General features: G+C 39.4%; 1 protein-coding gene across 10 annotated transcripts in view; it reads left to right on the top strand.

Moving 5' to 3' along the window:
• LOC146658663 (CUB and sushi domain-containing protein 3-like) overlaps positions 1 to 20489 on the top strand; it is a 257048-nt gene that overhangs the window by 101314 nt on the left and 135245 nt on the right. For all 10 annotated transcript variants that reach the window (XR_014913740.1, XM_085422379.1, XM_085422378.1 and 7 more), the window contains 12 exons: positions 1333 to 1420; positions 2044 to 2168; positions 3012 to 3133; positions 5503 to 5606; positions 5892 to 6004; positions 6327 to 6509; positions 7164 to 7490; positions 8316 to 8510; positions 8937 to 9075; positions 10476 to 10663; positions 14239 to 14427; positions 16203 to 16319. Coding sequence is in view for 9 of the 10 variants with exons in the window: in XM_085422379.1 (XP_085278505.1) it covers positions 1333 to 1420; positions 2044 to 2168; positions 3012 to 3133; positions 5503 to 5606; positions 5892 to 6004; positions 6327 to 6509; positions 7164 to 7490; positions 8316 to 8510; positions 8937 to 9075; positions 10476 to 10663; positions 14239 to 14427; positions 16203 to 16319 (1890 nt within the window). In the remaining variant the exon portion in view is untranslated. The remainder of the gene's footprint in view (positions 1 to 1332; positions 1421 to 2043; positions 2169 to 3011; positions 3134 to 5502; positions 5607 to 5891; positions 6005 to 6326; positions 6510 to 7163; positions 7491 to 8315; positions 8511 to 8936; positions 9076 to 10475; positions 10664 to 14238; positions 14428 to 16202; positions 16320 to 20489) is intronic.

Genomic DNA, 20489 nt, shown 5'->3' with positions numbered 1-20489 from the left:
AGTGCAGTCTTTTTTTCTTTCTGATGACCTATTTCCCCTGCTGCCCAGGACTTCCTCCCCTGCCAGAAACTTACTGAGCTAGATCAGCCCTAGTTAGGTATATTGCAGCAAACCACTAAACATGATCAGCTTCTGTCAGACAAAACTCCATCTGTCTCATTCTATTCTATGTAAGCTACACATTACACAGACTTAAGCCCATGCACTATGTGATCTACACATATAGCGGTAGTCAAGGTTGAGTGACCACTCACTTGTCAGATGATTTGTGTACACTTAGAGCGAAGTAAATGCATTCTAATTGCTCGCGGAGCTCTGTCATTAACATAAATCTGGAGTAGAATTCCCTCTAACTCAACAGTGTGCTAAACACTCAGATGATAACAGGTTGTAATCTTTATTGCCTTATGTGTCATAGATTCTGCACTGCATGGAGACATGAATAATGCAGTGAGCTCAAGTCTTTTCTATGAGACAATACTGTATATCATTTCAGAGACTGCGAGGAGAATGCTCCGTACTGTATGCCTTGTGGATTTACTCCGTATAATTGAACTCATAACGACATTATAACCTGTGGCGATTAAGTTCAAAAACGAATGAACTTCCTCAAAGCAAGCAACATGCCATTAGAGCGCCGCACGCTAAAACTGAAGGGTCTCTGTGTGTGTTTGGGGTGATGTCTTGTTGCAAACATTGCAGCAGACCTCAGTGATAATTATGCAGCTACATATTTCATGAGTTTAATTTCCAGTGCATGCAGACATTGATGTACGGATCATAATGTAAGGGGAACATGAGCTTGTTAAGTCAGAACACACAAGCTGTTTTCCTGCCTCTAAATCGCCTCTCTGCATTCTTTCCATGGTAAAGGCAGTATTCAATATAAGCCATATCTCCAAGGCTTTATCTAGTCTACGCAAATTATTATTATGTATGGAGAGTCTGACTGAGTGATTATTGTTGCTCCTGCAAGTGATAGTTGAAGGTTATTTAATCCTCTTAGTGCCTGTTGGATCCAGATAGATTTTCCTCTATTTTGTTTAGCTCAGGTAAGAGTGCTGCGTTTACCCTTGCCACTCACTGTAATATCACAAAACACAACAGCACTGAAAAAAAAGCTGTTAGTTAAAAGTCTCTGACATTTCGAGATGAGGTCAACCCGTCATGTGTCAGAACTTTATGATTCGTGAAAGCAAAAACTGTTGAACATGCAGGGTTATCGGCTATTCAGGTGCTTGCTGTTGCAGTGGGTGTTGTCTGAATACACTGGGCTTTAGCAATTCAAGTGTCTCTCTCACAGTGTTCTTGGTCCCTGTCTTCTCTGCTTAGTGAATGAAGGAGGAATCAAACAGGTGTCTAATTACTGCCCTGACCCAGGGGAGCCGGAAAACGGCAAACGGATAGGCTCCGATTTCAGGTGAGTTGTTGTTTCGCAGCTTGAGTGAAGGATACGTAGCGTATGTGCAGATGTGTGCTGAGGGATATTGAAATGAGTGCTCCGCTTTCAGTATTATAACTTGCGCCACATGACTGCATGTCATGAGTTTTTACTGTCACAATCTATTAAGTCAGCAACAGGTGTGCACATAAACTAGTGTTAACCAGTTTATTCTCCACCTGCTGCAGATTTCAAACATTCTTTGCTTTATTTACTGTCATTTTAGTAGATTCTCAGTCTGTTGGCTATAATCTTCTTGTTAATATTGTGCAATTTAATTTGTCTCAGTGCCCATTTAGCAAGCATAGGAAAAAGATAACAGGGAAAATAATATGATCAACTTTCAGTCTCTTTGTTCTGTTATGTGGCATGGTTAGATTTTTTTTTCAGTCTTATCCTGTTATGTGTGCATAGGGAAGCCCAGTGTAGTCACCTGTGACAGTACAAGTCCATTGTCATTGTCTCGCATTACTGCATCATATACTCGTTTCTTTGTAAATGAATGACCTGAAACAAATAATGAATTTGATATTTCATCAGGAGTCATTTTTGAGGAATTGATTGCTTTTTTCGGGCATTAATGGTGTTTGCTATCTTCTCAGTATCGGAGCAACTGCTCAATTTACCTGTGATGAAGACCATGTGCTGCAGGGTTCCAAAACGATTACCTGCCAGCGCGTTGCCGAAGTCTTCGCTGCTTGGAGCGACCACAGACCCGTCTGCAAGGGTGAGCGGGGCTTCCGATGAGCTAATAAAACTGTTTGATTAAGGCGGTGCCTCTGGATATATGCTCCATGCAGATAGAGGAAAGTTCATTGCTGTTAATTATGTATGAAAGCCTCTTCTGCTACACTCTGCTTTTCCATTCCAAAATGCCCTCACTGTTTTTCTGTGTTTCATAATACCTGGAGCACCTTTTAGAATTTGATTAATGGAAATGTGACTAATAGACCTCCTCTCTACTTGTGCAAACAATATATTACCTTTCAGTCACATTACAATGCACGAGTTATTACTCTGCCTTCTGAGCGCCACTTTCATTAATATTTATTGTGAAGTTGAAATTAATTTTTATGGGTCATTTAGTGATGTTTATGCTGTGTGTCCAGCACAGATCTTTATATCTTTTCTATATACACAGACAAGTATAAAATGATAAATATGTAAAAATGCCGTTTGGCCTGAATTTTTGGTCACTGAAAGTACAATGAAAATGTTTGGGTTGACCTTTTTGCCTTTAAAGCTCCACCAATTCTCCAAGGTACACTTACTGAGAGATTTTAAATCAGCGTTCCAGATTGGAGAACTTTATGAACTAGAAAAGTTTGAGCTGTCTCAGTTAAGATCAGGGCTCAGTGGGGATCACACACTGTGCTGGAGGACTCCTTTTTCTTCATGATTCTCACGATGGTTCTGTATTGCTCGTGTACGTTGGGGGTTATTATGTCACGTCATATTGCAGAACGCACTTCAGACAAGTCAGTGATAATAGCAAAACATTTAAAGTGCCAAAAAAGTTACACAGGCTGTATATCTTCTCTGCTTTGATATTCCTCTTATACTGTTGCAGTGAAAACCTGCGGGTCGAATCTACAGGGACCGTCGGGGACGTTTACATCCCCTAACTTTCCTATCCAATATGAGAGTAACTCGCAGTGTGTGTGGATCATCACTGCCAGTGATCCGAACAAGGTAGGAGAACTTGTACACTGTCCATTAAACATCCACCACTACTGTTACAATGGTAACCGTAGCAGTCGATGTTTGAGGTGAGGATTCAGTAGTGACAAGTCTTGTTATCTTGGCTTTTTTCCGCATTTTTCTGTGTTAATAAAATAGCGGTAAATTCTGATACAGTAAATCACAAAAACTATGCATTTTCACCTTTCTCTGCTCACCGCCGCATTGGAACAAAGCAGTTACTTCCAAAATATAAATGCAATAGACAAAAGGTCAAGATTAGAAGCCCAGTGAGGCTCATGATTGCAATAATAAGAGTAAAGGTTTTGTGTAGTGCCAACCTGCAATTCCATTAAGGTAATAAATAGTAGACCAACACTTGTAAAATTTACCTCTGAGTAATCTCTTTGCACTGCACCTCCCTCATTAGTTTTATTTAAAAAAAAACACATTATTTTGTTGCTCCTGAGCACCATTACATTTGTTCTGTGAAAATAGTTCCTTCCCTGTAGAGCATTTGTCGACGTATTTCCTTGGAATTTTTGGATCTGTGTTTTATATGCATCTGTTTTTTTCCAGGGTTATCCAAGTTAGGAGGGGCTACATAGAATATGCATATATTTCCATTTTTACTTTCTGTCATTAATGCACATTGCAGGAGTGGATGGCATTTCGGTTCTCACTAGATTACCAGCTTGACTGTGGCTGTTGGCAGCCTAGCGATTCGCTTCATTCATCTGTGGTCACGGAAATGGGGAGAAATAATGATTGATTGAGACCAGCTTTTCCCCAAAGTGAAGAGGTCAAAGCTGTTTTCCAAATGGTCATTACTGCTCTCCTACATAAATTTGTCTTTCTATTGGTATTCTATCCAGTGAGCCATATACACAGGGGTGTCGACTAAGTACTTTCCTGCTAATAAATAATAACTAACCAACTGACGCTCATTCAGAACTCACTAGGACTGGCAAGTGCCATAGCTTTGTGCCACTGTGCACTCTCCTAGGCAAACAAGCCATTGACTTGGCACTGAAACTTGGTCCATTAGTGTTATTATGGTAATTATGCTTATTTGCGTGTCGTAATGAGGCTGTTATACATACATATTGTGCAGACGCTGCCCAACCCATGGCCAAAAGAACGAAGGCTATGGATGAGCAAGCGGCCATCATATGGTTGTCATCAACAGATGTGACACTGGTGTCATTACGGCATCCTTCCTTTCATCACTAATCCGTGCAGGCAAAGTGCAGGCTGAGATAATGTGGCATGTTTGTGTAATGCCTCTGCAGCAGACATGATTATTAGTGTAAGCAGCTGTTGCCAGTTTGATCTTTAAAAATGTCATCTTTTGTGACGCTATGTACATTTGTTAAGGGGGTAAAAAGATTCACCAGTGACAGCCGACAGAGATATCTCAAGGGTAAATGCAGACAGGCAATTAATAATTTCATATGCTTAAGTTTGCTTTACTCTGATTGGTTCTTAAAATTCGATTTGTGTTCTGAAGTGATGCTGCTGTCAGTTTCTATATTGCTCTGAAGGATGCTTGCGGTGTCCTTTGTCTATGCTGCACATCTCCATTAACATTCACTCTATAAGCCTTTTCCTATAAAAAGTCAAAAATCTGATATGACTTGTGTTTTATATTTTCCCTCTATTTCCCCGAACGCCACTGTTGATTTAAGTTTTCGGGTAGTTTGTGGATATTTGATTAAAGTACCAGAATATATTGTATGTTATAGCAGCTATGTGAATTATGAAAATAGAAGGAAGCGTCTTCAGCTTTTATAGCTCTGCTTGATCAAACATTGAGCTGTCCTCCTGTGCAAATGTATATGACATTACATGGAGTTTCTCTGTGTAGGCCTGCCTTTTGCAGTTTAGCTACAATATCTTCAGCAACATTTTCCCAAAAGGCAAGTTATGGAAATGAGCAGCTATGTTATGAATATCATAAAAATTAGATGGTGGCTTATTTGGTAATAAATCTTTAGAATAACTGCTCATCTGATTGAGAGGGTTTGGCCTATTTAAATGAACGCAATGAATAACATTGACTGGCGGGGTTAGCAATGTCTGTCAGGAGACCTCTCTGTTTGAATCCCTTCAGTGTAAACAGCTTCCACAGGCAAATGGCGACTTTCAGCTTCATGGTTTTGTTGAAATGTATTGAAAAAAAAAAAAAAACTGCTGACAGAAAATTGACTTCTCAGCAAATGTTCATAAACTATCTGCAATATACCATGCTGGCTTACTTTATATATATATCATTCAGTAGAGTGTTCTCAAATGTTATTGAATGGTGTAAGGAGGGCTTTGCTGTTTGCAAATTCACGACCAATCATAGACTGTCATAGTGACTTTGTATTTTACAACAGGTCATTCAGATCAACTTTGAAGAATTCGACCTAGAAATTGGGTATGACTCCCTAACTATTGGAGATGGAGGGGAAGTAGGTGACTCTAAAACGATCATTCAAGTGTAAGTATTTCATAAACTACTTCATTGGATAGATTATTTTAGCATAATATTGCAGTCAAATCTTTCCAAATCTTTTTGTGAGTCGACATTAAAAGAAATACTTGAACAAAAGAATCCTTGAACCGGTTAAATGACTCCACCACTTCAAGTGTGGCTTACTTGTTCAAGTTACTTGTGTTTTTTATCTGCGTATAACAATGTTTGTCTTCTAATCTGCTTAACGTGTAATGAAATCTCTCAATAGTGAATTTTGATCCCACACTGGCTTGTTTGTCTTATCTGCAGGCTCACTGGGAGCTTTGTCCCAGACCTAATTGTCAGCATGTCCCATCAGATGTGGCTTCACCTCCAGTCTGATGAGAGTGTTGGCTCAATTGGATTCAAGATCAACTACAAAGGTACACACACTATTGTGCTGATGCCATCTCTCACTGTCTGTATTCATGTCTGTCTCTGACTGTCTCTCACTAAAGCAGCAATTTTATTTTACTGTCTGCCTTCCTGCCGATCTGTCACTCTTTTATCTTTCTACTTCTTAAAAAAACTTTCTTAACCCAACTTCCACACTCTTCAACTGCACCTATACAGATAATCTTAAAGAAAAAAAAAAACTATCTCAGACTACTTTCCTTGACGTAATCCTCTGCTCTCCCCCTCCCATTTCCACTCTCTTTCTCACTTACTTCATCTGTCCGTCCCCCTCTTTTCTCTTCTCCACAGAAATTGACAAAGAGAGTTGTGGCGACCCCGGTACACCTCTGTATGGCTATCAAGAGGGAACTGGTTTTTTAAATGGAGATGTTTTACGCTTTGAATGCCAATTTGGATTTGAGCTCATTGGGGAAAGGATGATAACCTGCCAGAACAACAATCAGTGGTCAGCTAATATCCCCATCTGCATATGTGAGTCCCATACTTGTTTTTAATGACACCGGATAAGCAATTACTTATGTGCTTGGAAGGTTCACAATGACACTGGGCTATTTGAGAAATAATTACAGAGTTGTTAACTGAACATGCAGAGCTGTGCACACAGCACATTGTGTGAAATGGGAAGTTTTTGTTCAAGCTTGCTTTTTTGGGTGGTTGTTGTTGTTGTTGTACTATTTATCTGAACTGGAGAAGGTAACATGCACTCTACTGTTTATCATCCTATGTCAAGGCATCCCTCTCCTTGTAGTTACAACATTCCTAACCTATCTCCATAACAAAAAACTAGACTTGTGTTCCTTCGATTTAACTGCCTCCTTTGGGACAGTGTGCAGTATTCCTGTGCACCTATATTCATATATGTCTGTACTTTTGTACAGTTCTCTGTTCCGTCCTGCTTACAGTTTCATGTTTCTCAAGCTACTCAGCACCCTTGGGAGTAAACCTGTCTCCAGTTTGCTGAGCTACTTATACAGTACTGACATTGTTCTGTAGAGATCTTTGTGCCTGGTCCTGTTATGGGAGATTCTGCAGTGTAGACATGTCGTGTGGCCAGTGAGAGTTGCTGTAAAACAAATTGCTTACTCGGGATATATAACTGATGTTTTTGCCCTCTCTGTCACACAGTTCCCTGTTTCTCTAACTTCACTGCGCCCATGGGGACGGTGTTGTCTCCAGACTATCCAGAAGGCTACGGGAACAACCTTAACTGTGTTTGGCTGATTATCTCTGAGCCTGGCTCCAGGATCCATTTGGCCTTCAATGACTTTGATTTGGAGCCTCCTTACGACTTTCTTACTATCAAAGATGGGGATCAGTCAGGAGCCACAATACTGGGACGCTTCTCGGGGGCTGAAGTTCCTTCCCATCTGACATCCAATAGCAACGTTTTGCAGCTCGAGTTTCAGGCCGATCACTCGATGTCTGGGCGAGGGTTCAACATTACCTATAGCAGTAAGTGGCTGATCAATGGGTAAATGAAACTAAAAGAAAGAGAAATGCATTCACCCTCTACCTTTCATGGTTAGGGATTTTTTTGGTGGTGTCTCAGGTCTGTCTGACCTGTTAAATTTGTACAATTTTTAGACGCAGTTAACCAAACAAAAAAAAAAATTACTAAGCGTACTGTGCAAATTAATTGTATTAATAGAAGAGGAATGAAGTTTAGCAGAACCTGTAGTTTATGTGAATGAGCGTGTTCTCAGTCACAGAGCTTTATTGTCGTCCTTGTTGCTCTTTTAGAAATTATGTTTTTTCCTGATAATAATGGTTATAATTTCTTGGCAGGCATCTTTTATAACACACAAGGACACATTACAATTCATTGAAGCAATGGACAACAAATATTTAAAAAAAAAAAAAAGGTTAATAAAACCACTGGCAGATTACAGCTGAGTTTTAATAAGTGTAACCCTAGCACAGCTTTTCCAGTCAAGATTTGAGCAGAAAAGCTGCAGCATAAGTTAGGTTAATAGTACCTTTATAAACAAAAAGCGCCATTTAGTACTGTGGAGGTAGTGCTTAACTCAGATGCCTTATTGCCTATGCAGTGCCATTGTAATTCTTTTGCTTTTCCTCCGGTGCAATTCTCAACAAGCTTTAAAGACAGAGGCTATTGTCAACCCTACGTGTATAGAGCAGACCTTTGTATGTTCTTTTTTCCTCTCTTACGGACAGCTACATCCATTTCCCTTATCTCTCTACTACTCAAAGACCCAATTTCTCATTCACACAAGAGCATTTGTCACTAGATCTTGTTCCCTTTCTTCTCATTACAAGCTTTTGGGCATAATGAGTGCCCTGACCCTGGCATACCGTTGAACGCTAGGCGCTTTGGGGACAGTTTCCAGCTGGGGAGCTCCATCTCTGTTGTTTGCGAGGATGGCTTTATCAAGACACAGGGAGCTGACACCATCACATGCCATCTGGAAGAAGGCAAGGTGATGTGGAGTGGACTCATTCCCAAATGTGAAGGTAATTAAATTGTAATTGCTAACAATTATGTGAATGAGTATAAGTTAACTGCTGAACTGGGATGAGAAAGAAAGAACAGAAACATGATAAAAAAAAAAAAGTGAGTGGGTTAGTGTGGAACACGGAGTTCAGTCCATCTAAACCGGGCTAGATTTATTTTCAGGTATCTGTAACTCCAGGCCTTTGGTGACTCATCCTATAAGTGTTTTCTTTCAATATTTTTCATGTGGGTATGAACAGATTACCGAGAGGTATCATCTTTAAAGCAACTTTTTTCTCTTTTCTACCTCTCTCCTCTCCTCTCCTCTCCTCTCCTCTCCTCTCCTCTCCTCTCCTCTCCTCTCCTCTCCTCTCCTCTCCTCTCCTCACCTCTCCTGCTTTCTTTGTCTTCTTTATGCCCCCTTAAAACTCCTTCCACTGCTCCAGCTCCTTGTGGAGGACACTACTCAGGGCCATCTGGTGTCATCCTCTCCCCCGGGTGGCCAGGCTACTACAAAGATTCCTTGAGTTGTGAGTGGGTCATTGAGGCCGAGCCGGGACGCTCCATCAAGATTAGCTTTGACAGGTCTGTATGACAGTACTGCAACAAGTCAGCCACTGAAACAAAGACACATGTAGAGTGACAAAATCTGGAAAAGGACTTAATTCCTGGTGTAATATAATCACATATTGTGCTGCAGTAGTCATATACCTGCATGCAGACAGACACTCATGTATATATCCCTTTAGTTTATGCATATACAGGACATGTACACAAACATAAATGGCTCCCCTTGGCTGTGGAAGCCTCTGAGTTTGAAATAGAAAGTCAGAGGAGGAAGAACAGACTTTGGTCTAGTTTCCAAAAGTGTTGAAAGCCTCAAGTAATCCTTTATCTTGCTTACCCGCTTTGCTCACTTCCTGAGAGAGCTTCAATAAAAGAAAGTGGGGAAAAAAGGAAAGGGAAAATCTTGGTTTGAAATCTTTATTTCTTAATATTAATAAGTGAAATCATGAAATTCATTCATTCGTTCATGTTGTATAATTGTTGCTTTTTCAAAGGGCTGCCTTTACTGTGACTTTTTTGTTTTGTTTTATTATTTATAAAATTAACCCTCTTTTCCTCTTCCCTCACTTAAAATGAGCACAGGGTTTCTCATGCCTGTTTAAAGCATTACATCTATGATGGCACTATACTCGAGGCAATCTTCACAGTTTCTTATATCAGTGAGATAAGAATGCATAAATTTCAGTCAGGAAACGTCAATAATATTGACAGATATATCTGTGTTGATCCCAGTTGTTTGATGGGGGGGTTAAGAAGGTTGCAACAGATGCATAGCAATGTCACATTTCCAGGAACTGTTCCAATTATTGTAATTTTTGCTGTAGCGCTTTTTTTTTTTTACCCATTGCAGAAAATTAGGATGTTTTTCTGTAAAAGAAATTACATTTTCTTTTTACAGCTTGGTAATACTGTGTTAATATTGGGATAAAAACAAGTGACTTAATTACAAAAGAAATATCAAGTAAATACGACGCAATGACCCGTATCAAGACTGGTTACATCTGGAAACACCAGGTTATTACAACTTTAAAGCCAGTATTAAAAAAATCAAATACACTGATATTATCATTATATTGCTCCTGCCTGTTAAGAAAACGAGTAAATCACTAGACCTTACTGCTAGACCTTCTATACTAGTACTAATTGGTTTTGCCTTGTAAGTTTCCACATCACTACGCTCAGTTTGTGAGGCCTTATTAACCTCAATATAAAAGTTTCAGTGTAATATTACTCAGCTCAACCATTGTTGGTACAAAATACAGGGATATTGCTGTATGTTTAAGTGGTTATAACTTCTTGTTTTTACCTTATTACCTCAGTATTGTCACATTTTTACCAAACTGTATGAGGTAACCAAATTTATTTTTTAACAAATATGTATACTTAAAGTCCATCTGTCCTTTTGTTTAACTTTTAAGGTTTCAAACTGAGCTCAGTTATGACTTCCTGGAGGTTCACGATGGTCCCAATCTGCTCTCTCCTCTGATTGGCTCTTTTAACGGAACCCAGGTCCCTCAGTTCCTGTTCAGCAGTAGTAACTTCCTGTATCTGCTCTTTACCACCGATAACAGTCGATCAAACAGTGGCTTCAAGATCTTCTATGAAGGTGAGAGTATAGTGCTATTGCCTGTAATTTCTTCACAACAAAAAAAGGATGAGATGAGATGGTACACATTCAGTTCTATAATTAGACATAGAGAATAAAATTTTAAACAAGTTCAACTGTGCTTCAGCTAGAGGCACTGGAGACTGGTTGGTCAGCTTTTCTGGTAGCACTTAAGTTTCTGAAACCAAATGCCAAGATTAAACTTTGTTGAGGAAATATTTCAGGTCTATTACATGTCAAGAGCACTAGTATTACCATAACAAAATGCCTCAATTAGCGTGGGTTCTCTAACTACATGAGTTCAGATTAGTTACTGTGATTAACATTTAAAGGTGATACATTTTAAATTTTTCATAAGTGCTTAGCTTAGCTGGAGAGGTCCGCTCTGCTGTTTTTAATTTTAGATCATCTCTTGTCTAGTGTTAAAGCCTCACAATTCACAGTGTACATTTCATGCTGGTTATTAGTTTACCTGGGGCTCTTGGCTCTTTGGTAAGGCAAAGAGGCAAGCTTTGTATATTAACTGTAGTCACTTGTCGAATATTGTCGGTTGTTTAGCTTTGACTATAAAGCGCCTTGAGCAGACTTGACACTATCTGTATAAAACTAAATTGAATACAACTTCCATAATTCGTCTCATCAAAGGCTGTGCACTCTTTGAATGTTTACTGTTTATGATAGGTTTGTTCGTTGAGCACATAAGCTTTGTCTTCAGTTGTGGCATTGCATTTAATCTCTTTATGATTGTGATTGCTGGTGCAGAAGTCAGACTCAGTGTAAGTTCTTAATTGAATGTAACTTCATTTAGCTTGATTTATAGTGCACTCTGTGCTATCATTCTTGCTTGGTCTATCATTGAGGCATAGCATTATGTCTGTCACTGCTGCTATATTTATCCATACATATTTTTCTGCTACTCGTATTCCCTCTTTGAGTCTTTTAGAAAGTACTGCTGGTAAATATTTTGTGCAATAAACAAACATAAAAGTGGCTGTTAATGATGTCCTGCAAAGCAGTTGAACATTAATTATTCTGACTTCTTGGATAGAAGCTTCACAGTGGTCAATATAAATTATCCAGGTAGGGGAGAAAATCAAACACTGTGCTGTAAATGTAAACAAACACTCAAAGGAAAAAGGACTCAAGTTCAATGGAGTGAAAGGTTTTTTTTTGTCAACAGTGCACTTGATGTCTGTGGAGCTGTGATCCCAGATGACAGTGACTATGTGGGATTGCACCTCTGTACCGACTGGCAACCCAAATCTATTGTTAACAATGTACTGCCACTTGTCAGGTGCAAATGGTAGCACCGTGCTTTCAAATACAAGGTCGCAGAGTAAGGTGAAGTTAATCTAATCAAAACAACTGAAGCAAACTATTAGCTCTACAAGGGTACTTAATTTGAAATAAGACTCGGTATACATCATTATGCATTGAATGGTAGTTTTTGAAAAGTCTAGTACAAATATATTCTGGACATACTGTGATTTATTTTCACAATTGTTTGCACTAGCACTATTACCCCGTCACTCCAATTTGATTCATAAGACAAATTATGTCTCTGTTATTGACTGAAGGCAGGCCACAAGTGCTTTTGTCTTATTACGTTTCAATCTCGAGTGCATTTTGCTTTTGTTGATGAGGCCGTCGAAAAGCAATAACAGTAAGATCATATTAGCTTCTTGCATTGCCTTTTAGGACATATCTTATTGCCAAAATACTTCTGGGAAAACTAGCCTACTTCATTTGTAAAATTAGTCTGCAAAATAAGGGTTAGTTATCCTGTGAATAAAGTAAGGCACAGAAGCACTACATCATTCCCTTTATGTCTAGGAAAATTCGACCTCTTCAGTTAAATAAAAATTACAGCATGCTATACAATTATTTTAGCCACAAACATTTAAAACATACTACACGGTAACATATTTGACATGACTCCATGGGCTTGGAGATGTAAGGAAATTATTTTCCCACCAAATACCTGCACCCTAGAGGCTACTGCTAGCAGTGATCAATGACTGCTCTGCATATTAAAGCAAAATTCATATGATGTATGATGAAAGTAGTGCAAAGCAAGCTTCCTACAGAGGCTTACACGAGGATAGCAATCTCTCTGTTATCACACAGGTCGGATCACACTAGTTATTAATGACAATTATCTATGGCTTATAAATCTTCTTACACCATGCAACTCTGCCCTATTGCTACAAGGAAATTCTGCAGGTCATACAGGTAAACTATATTATGACAAAGCTTTTCAGATTATATATTTGACTTACTTTGAGTGTTTGTGTTTTGAGCTATAGGTCTCTGCAGGGAGTGCAATTACATGTGTATGTGCTGTACTTAAATACATGCAGTGCTCACAGTCACTGACACCAGATGTAACATGTGAACATATGCCTGTTTTAAGCTATATCTTTGTTACTTTGACTTTACATAAAATAATAAACTGTCTCTATAATTCCAGAAAATTAATCCTTCCATGTTAAGATTCTTCCTCGCCAGTGGCCTGACAACCGCTTACACAACTACTGTCAGTCAGTGGCTAAAATCAGCATATTTTTAGTGCATCAAAAGCAACCCTACTTGGAAGAAATCCAAAAGGCGGTCCTGGAAATCACAGGGAAAATGGGGGCATCTCTTTACAACTTGCATCACTGCAAATTAAGAGAGATGAAACTAGCTCACTGTAGGAGTAAAACTATCAGGCAAATGTGGTTTTGTTTAATAAAAACTTCAAGTGGTCTTCCAGTAGCTGACTAGTATAGAAGGAAATGAAGTGGACGCGCAGTTTCACCAAGGTCATACTCTGAATTCGCTCTCCCCATGAAGCTGCTGCCCTTTACTATCCCACAGTACCTGTCTAAATGGCATGAAGATAAAACCCTGTTTTTTTAAAAATCAAAGCAGCTGACAGCTCTATCAAGGTTATTCAGGAAGAAACTGTTAGGCATTATGGCAGTCAATGCAATAGTTCATCTTTCTGCAGTCTCTACTGTGTACTAACATAGCCTGGTTTGAAGAGTCATTTGTTTGTCATAAGAAGATTCTTTAAAGTTAAAAGTAAAAGAAAGGCAAAGTAAATCTTTTTGCGTTCTATATTATGCATGCGACCTGACACCTGCCTTTTGTTGCTGTGATTTTTAACATCAAAGCTTCGATCTGCACTTTTTTAGAGGGAAAATGTGACACGGAAGTTTCAGTGAATGCAAAAATAGAATTGGCATTTCATGTTTCATGAATGCTGTGACTTCAATCCACCTCAGGAGTGTAAAGGTCATATTATATTTAGTATCAAAATAGAAAAGCCGACGCTTTTACAGTAATGCTGCTTAATACCAGGTGCACACGTGCACACAAGAACTGTGAAGAGTGTGGCTCAGTTATTTTAATAACAGTCACGAGTCAAAAACATGCAGCTAGTTCATGCATAGCTCAGTGCAACACTAAACACTGCATCTAGAGCCTTTGTAACCTGTGTGAAGAAGATCCAGATTTTACATGAGGTAAAATCATACATAACTTCCTTTAAATACCAATGTAAAGAGAATGCTTCATTTTCATTTCTACAGTGGTCACATTGGACACATACTCCTGTATGGATCCTGGTATCCCAGTGAATGGCTTGCGGTTAAGCCACGACCTGTCCATCGGCTCAACTGTGACCTTCCAGTGTGACCCAGGATATAGACTGAGCCACGAGGAGCCTCTAGTTTGCGAGAAGAACCACTTTTGGAGCCACCCACTGCCCACTTGTGATGGTATGTATGCATTCCTTAATTAAATATTTCAGTGAATATTTAACATACATTTAATAGGATGTAATTTCTTTGACTTACAGTATGTCCTGACAGTTTTTAATCGCAGTACTTAAAGGATATTGCCACCAGTAGATGGCACAAACTCTACAATGGCAATTATGTTCCTTTGATTCTTCTTAGTCCTAAAAAAAAGATGCACTCTGACAAAAGGTAAAGACCCAGCAATGGGTGTAGCAACATTTAGCACATAGTAGGTTTGACAAATAAAAAAGGTGCTGCCTTTTATTCATAAAACACAGTGCCTCTAGTGCTTTACTGAAAAACTTACTGAGGTGTTGGAAATCAAGTGATATGGAAGACAAATTTTGCCTCACATCAGAACATGGGGTGCAGGATGTATAGATGGATTTGATTTGATAGATTTGATAGGCCAAATAATGCCCTGGGCTGTATTTGAGCAATGTTGCTTCTTGTGCTGTTTACATTAGTATCACACCTGAAGAACATTTGTGAAAATGGTCACGGATCACTCAGCAGAAACAAAATAACAAGTAAAATACATGCAACGTTTGGCATGCCGCACATATGACTCAGTACCACACTATAGTTTCACACCAGTGCTTGTTCTGAAACTAATTTTATATCTGGGAGCATATTTTTGCCAAGGTATGTGCCAGACTGGTGCCAAATGCATTGGCTCTCTGCCTATGGAGCCTCTGAAGTAGATCGTTTTCCAAGCATACTCATCCACTTTTAATGACTTTATGTAATTTTGGCTCATTAATAAAATATTTGATGTAATTTAGTCAGTGGGTAAGGATTCAGGCCTTGATGTGTTGTGTTCGCTGGAAGGCCTGTGGGTGGAAGGAGAGAGGTTTCGAGTAGGGGGTGGGTGTGTACAGCTGCGGAGCCCAAGGCATCCCAGTTATCCTCCAAAATATCATCTGACATCCATTACTTTAAAAATGTGTACACTCACAACAGTCCTACTTCTAATATTTGTCAACTCTAACTGTTTTGAGGAAACTATTCATGAGCTTGGTTGCAAAACCACCCGTAGGTCAGAGAGCACGTACATAGGCAGATGCAAGAAGGAAAAAACCCACAAATTTTGTCACATTTCATTAATGCTGAGTTCAAAAAAGCTCTGCCCTTTATGTGAAATGACAAAATCTAATGACAGCATGAGAAAAAGGTTACAGGCTTTAACAGTGTTCAATTACACCAGTTAACCTTTAGACACATTAATCCTTACCCCACTGATCCACATGCGTGACATGCGTTGTCCCTTTCTCTTCTTCATTTCCTCTACATCGGTACAACTAGATTATACCTGACTGAAAATGAGTTGAATGGTAACTGTGTCTCTTAAAGATCAATTTCTACCTTGAAGTGACAATGATTCTAAATCCAGATGAATATGATAATCCTCTGAATATGCTTGTAAGTTATTTTGTGTTTTAACGAAATAGATGATCATGTTTTGTAACAATTTCTTTCAGTTTAAGATACCATGAATTAAGAAAATCTGGGTGGATAGCTAAATGTATGAATAATGTATTGCCATGTTAGGCACTAGGGCTGGTTTGGAGTGCACACATGTGGCAGATTTACAGGTGCAAATAAAAATAGCAGGACAGGATGTGATATGACTCAAATGCATTATTCATCTTAACCTCCCCTCTGTCTTCAGGTGAAGGATTTATTGGTTCATTTACAATTTACCCTTTTTTTCCAGCAACAGTTATCTTTCATTATCTTCTTGTTCCATTCAGCATCATGTGGTGGTGATATCAGGGGACCTGGAGGGATCATCTTATCACCTGGCTACCCTGAGCTGTATCCTAACTCTCTAAATTGCACATGGACTGTAGAAGTCAGCCATGGAAAAGGTAGGAGAATGCATCTATATATTTGCATGCAAGCTGTTAGGAACAGCTAAGATGCCCCAAACACTCCACCTTCCAAGCTGGAGGAAGATACACATACCACACCCTCTTTCCCAGTGGGTTCAGACGGCGATTTTATATATAACAGTTTTTATTTATCTAGTCCTTTCTACAGTGAGTCGCATATTTAGTATTCTCAACAATGACCAAATTATGTAACAATAAATTAAAAGGACACATCTCCCTCTCCTCAAAAAGGTTCTAGAGATATAAAAGTGATTTATTATTATAAACTGAAAAGAGTGCAACATGTACATTTAATCAGGCAAAGATCATTTAAATGCAGGGCTTTTATTATTGGATGGTAGCCAGGCCATGAGTGGTGGCTCCACAGTGTAATGGTTTACGCATTTGGGTTCGCTACTGAAGGGAAACACAAATCCTTTGGTGGGGTTGAATCAGGAAGGTCAACTAATAATATATCCACTGGATTGGATATGCAGAGTATGTGGTAACCCAGAATATAAGTAGAAATATTACACAATGTAGTGTTCATTCACTGCTCTTTTTGAGTCTATATTAAATTGTTCAGCTCATTTCGTTCCTTCCTGTATAGCAGCTCTTCTATTCAAGAAGTGTGTGTGTGTGTGCGTGCGTGCGTGCGTGCGTGTGCGCGCGATAGAGACTTGTATTCTCATATTTTAGAAACTATTTGTCCAGTATACTTTGAACTTTGCGATTGAATGCCTGGGAATGCAGGGATGTACATTCCTGAGTGTGAAGTTGCTTTTTGTGATCTTCTCTCTGTTACTAGGCAGTAACATACTTTATAAATAAACTATTTACTATGATAGCTACCATTGCTGATGCTTGCTGATGTGACAGTGGGCACATCCTCTAGTTCAAAAAAGGTATGTGCCGTGTGCATTGGTCCTTAGTGTGAAGAACAGGATCTTACATTCTTCTGATACTTTTTTTTATGAACAGCTTCAACTTTTAAGCAGAACACCTGCTGAAGCAAATCTTGTATCTCAGTTTTATTCACTAGTCGCTCTTTGTTTTATTACTTTAATTCTGTTATCACAGCACTCACTGTCAATTATCAGTGTGCCATTCATTATTATTTGAAAAGCACACTGAACTTATCACAATGCTCTAGCCGTATCATCACATTTGCCCATAGTGTTTCCTATTATCCATTCCCAAATGGCCTTTTGAAAGTCAGTCCTGTTGTCGTACCTTTATTTTCTTTTGAGTTACCTATCTCGCTGTTCTTGGAGTTTAACACCATAAAATCATATTATTTCATTTAAATCAGTGTTTAACTGTTCATGTCATTTCTCTCTTTGCCATATAATATTGATGCAATTAAAGTCCATGTATTTCAATCTAGTAAGCCCTGGATGGCAAGTTTATAGGTTTATCTCTGTGTGTAACTCATATAGGGAGACTGAATCCAGTAATTTAGGGCTTTACCCACTGACATCATGTAATCCTTCCCTGGATAACTCTATTTTTCTCTGTTATTTCTTTGTGATGTTTATAGCATTAATTTTTTTTTATCAGCATTATCTTTTTAATTTCTTACATGGGTCTTTTAACTCTCAGCAATAACTGGATTCATCATACTTAACTGCACCCACAAGTCCAAACTAATAACATCGAGAAATAATGAATACCTCCAACTAACTGACTGATTATAGCTCCACTTGGCACCAGTTCTAATATCTCACAATAAGTTATTCAAAAAACAAAACAAACAAAAACAAAATACTACAGACAGTCAATATCGATATCAATCAAAAAGGAAGAAAACGTGAAACTGAAAACTCTTACAAATATCATCTCATCTTAATCATGTGATTAAATCAGTAGATTGTGTATGTTTTTAAGAGATCAGAGTCTCAGAAGCTTGGGCAGTTAGATTGAATTTTGCGCGTCTGCATTCCTACATTGCGCGCCAATATAGTAGAGTCCCCACAGGGTGTTAGTGCAACCTCTTATTACAACATACTGTAGTTATACTTGAGTGACCTGTAGCATTTGTGTGAATAAATTCCTTTAAATTACACATAAGTGTCATCATTTTGGTAAAACTGAAAACGGTGAATCATGTCATTAACATTATAGAGCAGTATATTTGAACAGAAACAGAAGTGAGCTCTAAAAGTAAAATGAATCAATTTTGCTTCCACAGAGACTATGATTCACATCTCTCTCTCTCTCTCTCTCTCTCTCTCTCTCTCTCTCTCTCTCTCTCTCTCTCTCTCTCTCTCTATATATATATATATATATATATATATATATATATATATATATATATATATATATATACACATACATACACACACACACACACACACATACGTATTAGGGGTGCAACGATACACAAAATTCACGGTTCGGTTTGATACTTTGGTGTCATGATCTGAATGAGGGTGGGTGAGGTTCAATTTGCCGTGTTGCAAGGAGAGCTTAACTTCTGTCTCGCTAGCTTGCCCTGCGCTCAGTGAATCTGTGTTCGACTACTCCGTCTAGGCTGCACTGTCGAGCGCAGAGCCACTGAACGCTCAACACAGACAGCATCGTTAGAAGGAAAGTTGATAAAATAAATTAAAAATTTTGTATTGTTTGATACATATGCGTACCGAACCGAAAGCACTGTATCGAACGGTTCAATATCAATACGAGTATTGTTGCACCCCTAATACATATACATATACACTCAACAAAAATATAAACGCAACACCTTTGTTACTGCTCCCATTCCCCATGGGATGGACGTAGAGACCTAAAATTCATTCCAGATACACAATATAACCATCCCTCCCAAACAGTGGTCACAAATCAGTCCAAATGTGTGGTAGTGGGCACATCTGCTATATTGAGATAATCCATCCCACCTCACAGGTGTGCCACATCAGGATGCTGATCTGACATCATGAGTAGTGCACAGGTGTACCTCAGACTGCCCACAACAAAAGGCCACCCTGGAATGTGCAGTTTTGTCTCACAGCAAAATGCCACAGATGCCACAAGCAATGAGGGAGCGTGCAATTGGCATGCTGACAGCAGGAATGTCAACCAGATCTGTCGCCCGTGCATTGAATGTTCATTTCTCAACAATAAGCCGTCTCCACAGGTGTTTCAGAGAATATGGCAGCACATTCAACCGGCCTCACAACCGCAGACCTCGTGTAACCACACCAGCCCAGGACCTCCACATCCAGCAGGTTCACCTCCAAGATCGTCTGAGACCAGCCACCCAGACAGCTGCTGGAACAATTGGTTTGCACAACCAAACAATTTCTGCACAAACTGTCAGAAACCGTCTCAGGGACGCTCAACTGCATGCCCGTCGTCCTCATCGGGGTCTTGACCTGACTCCAGCTCGTCGCCGTAACAGACTTGTGTGGGCAAATGCTCACATTCGATGGCGTCTGGCACGTTGGAGAGGTGTGCGCTTCACGGATGAATCATGGTTCACATTGTTCAGGGCAGATGGCAGCTGAGAATGTCCCAGTTCTTGCATGGCCAGCATACTCACCGGACATGTCACCCATTGAGCATGTTCGGGATGTGCTTGACCGGCGTATACGACAGCGTGTACCAGTTCCCACGAATATCCAACAACCTCGCACAGCCATTGAAGTGGAGTGGACCAACATTCCACAGGCCACAATTGACAATCTGATAGACTCCATGCGACGATGTGTTGCACTGCATGAGGCAAATGGTGGTCACACCAGATACTGACCGGTTCTGGGTCCCCAGACCCCCAATAGCGCAAAAACTGCACATCCCAGGGTGGCCTTTTGTTGTGGGCAGTCTGAGGTACACCTGTGCACTACTCATGATGTCAGATCAGCATCCTGATGTGGCACACCTGTGAGGTGGGATGGATTATCTCAATATGGCAGATGTGCCCACTACCACACATTTGGACTGATTTGTGACCACTGTTTGGGAGGGATGGTTATATTGTGTATCTGGAATGAATTTTAGGTCTCTACGTCCATCCCATGGGGAATGGGAGCAGTAACAAAGGTGTTGCGTTTATATTTTTGTTGAGTGTGTATATATATATATATATATATATATATATATATATATATATATATATAGCAAATACTAGCAAATAGACAGAACATGAAAAAGAGAAAGTCTAAATGG

This window comes from Rhamphochromis longiceps, linkage group LG11 (genome assembly GCF_057381845.1).
Source record: "Rhamphochromis longiceps isolate RC_006_pf linkage group LG11, R_longiceps_female_GT1.1, whole genome shotgun sequence".
In the NCBI taxonomy this organism is placed as follows: Eukaryota; Metazoa; Chordata; class Actinopteri; order Cichliformes; family Cichlidae; genus Rhamphochromis; species Rhamphochromis longiceps.
This window is presented reverse-complemented; position numbering and strand designations above follow the sequence as displayed.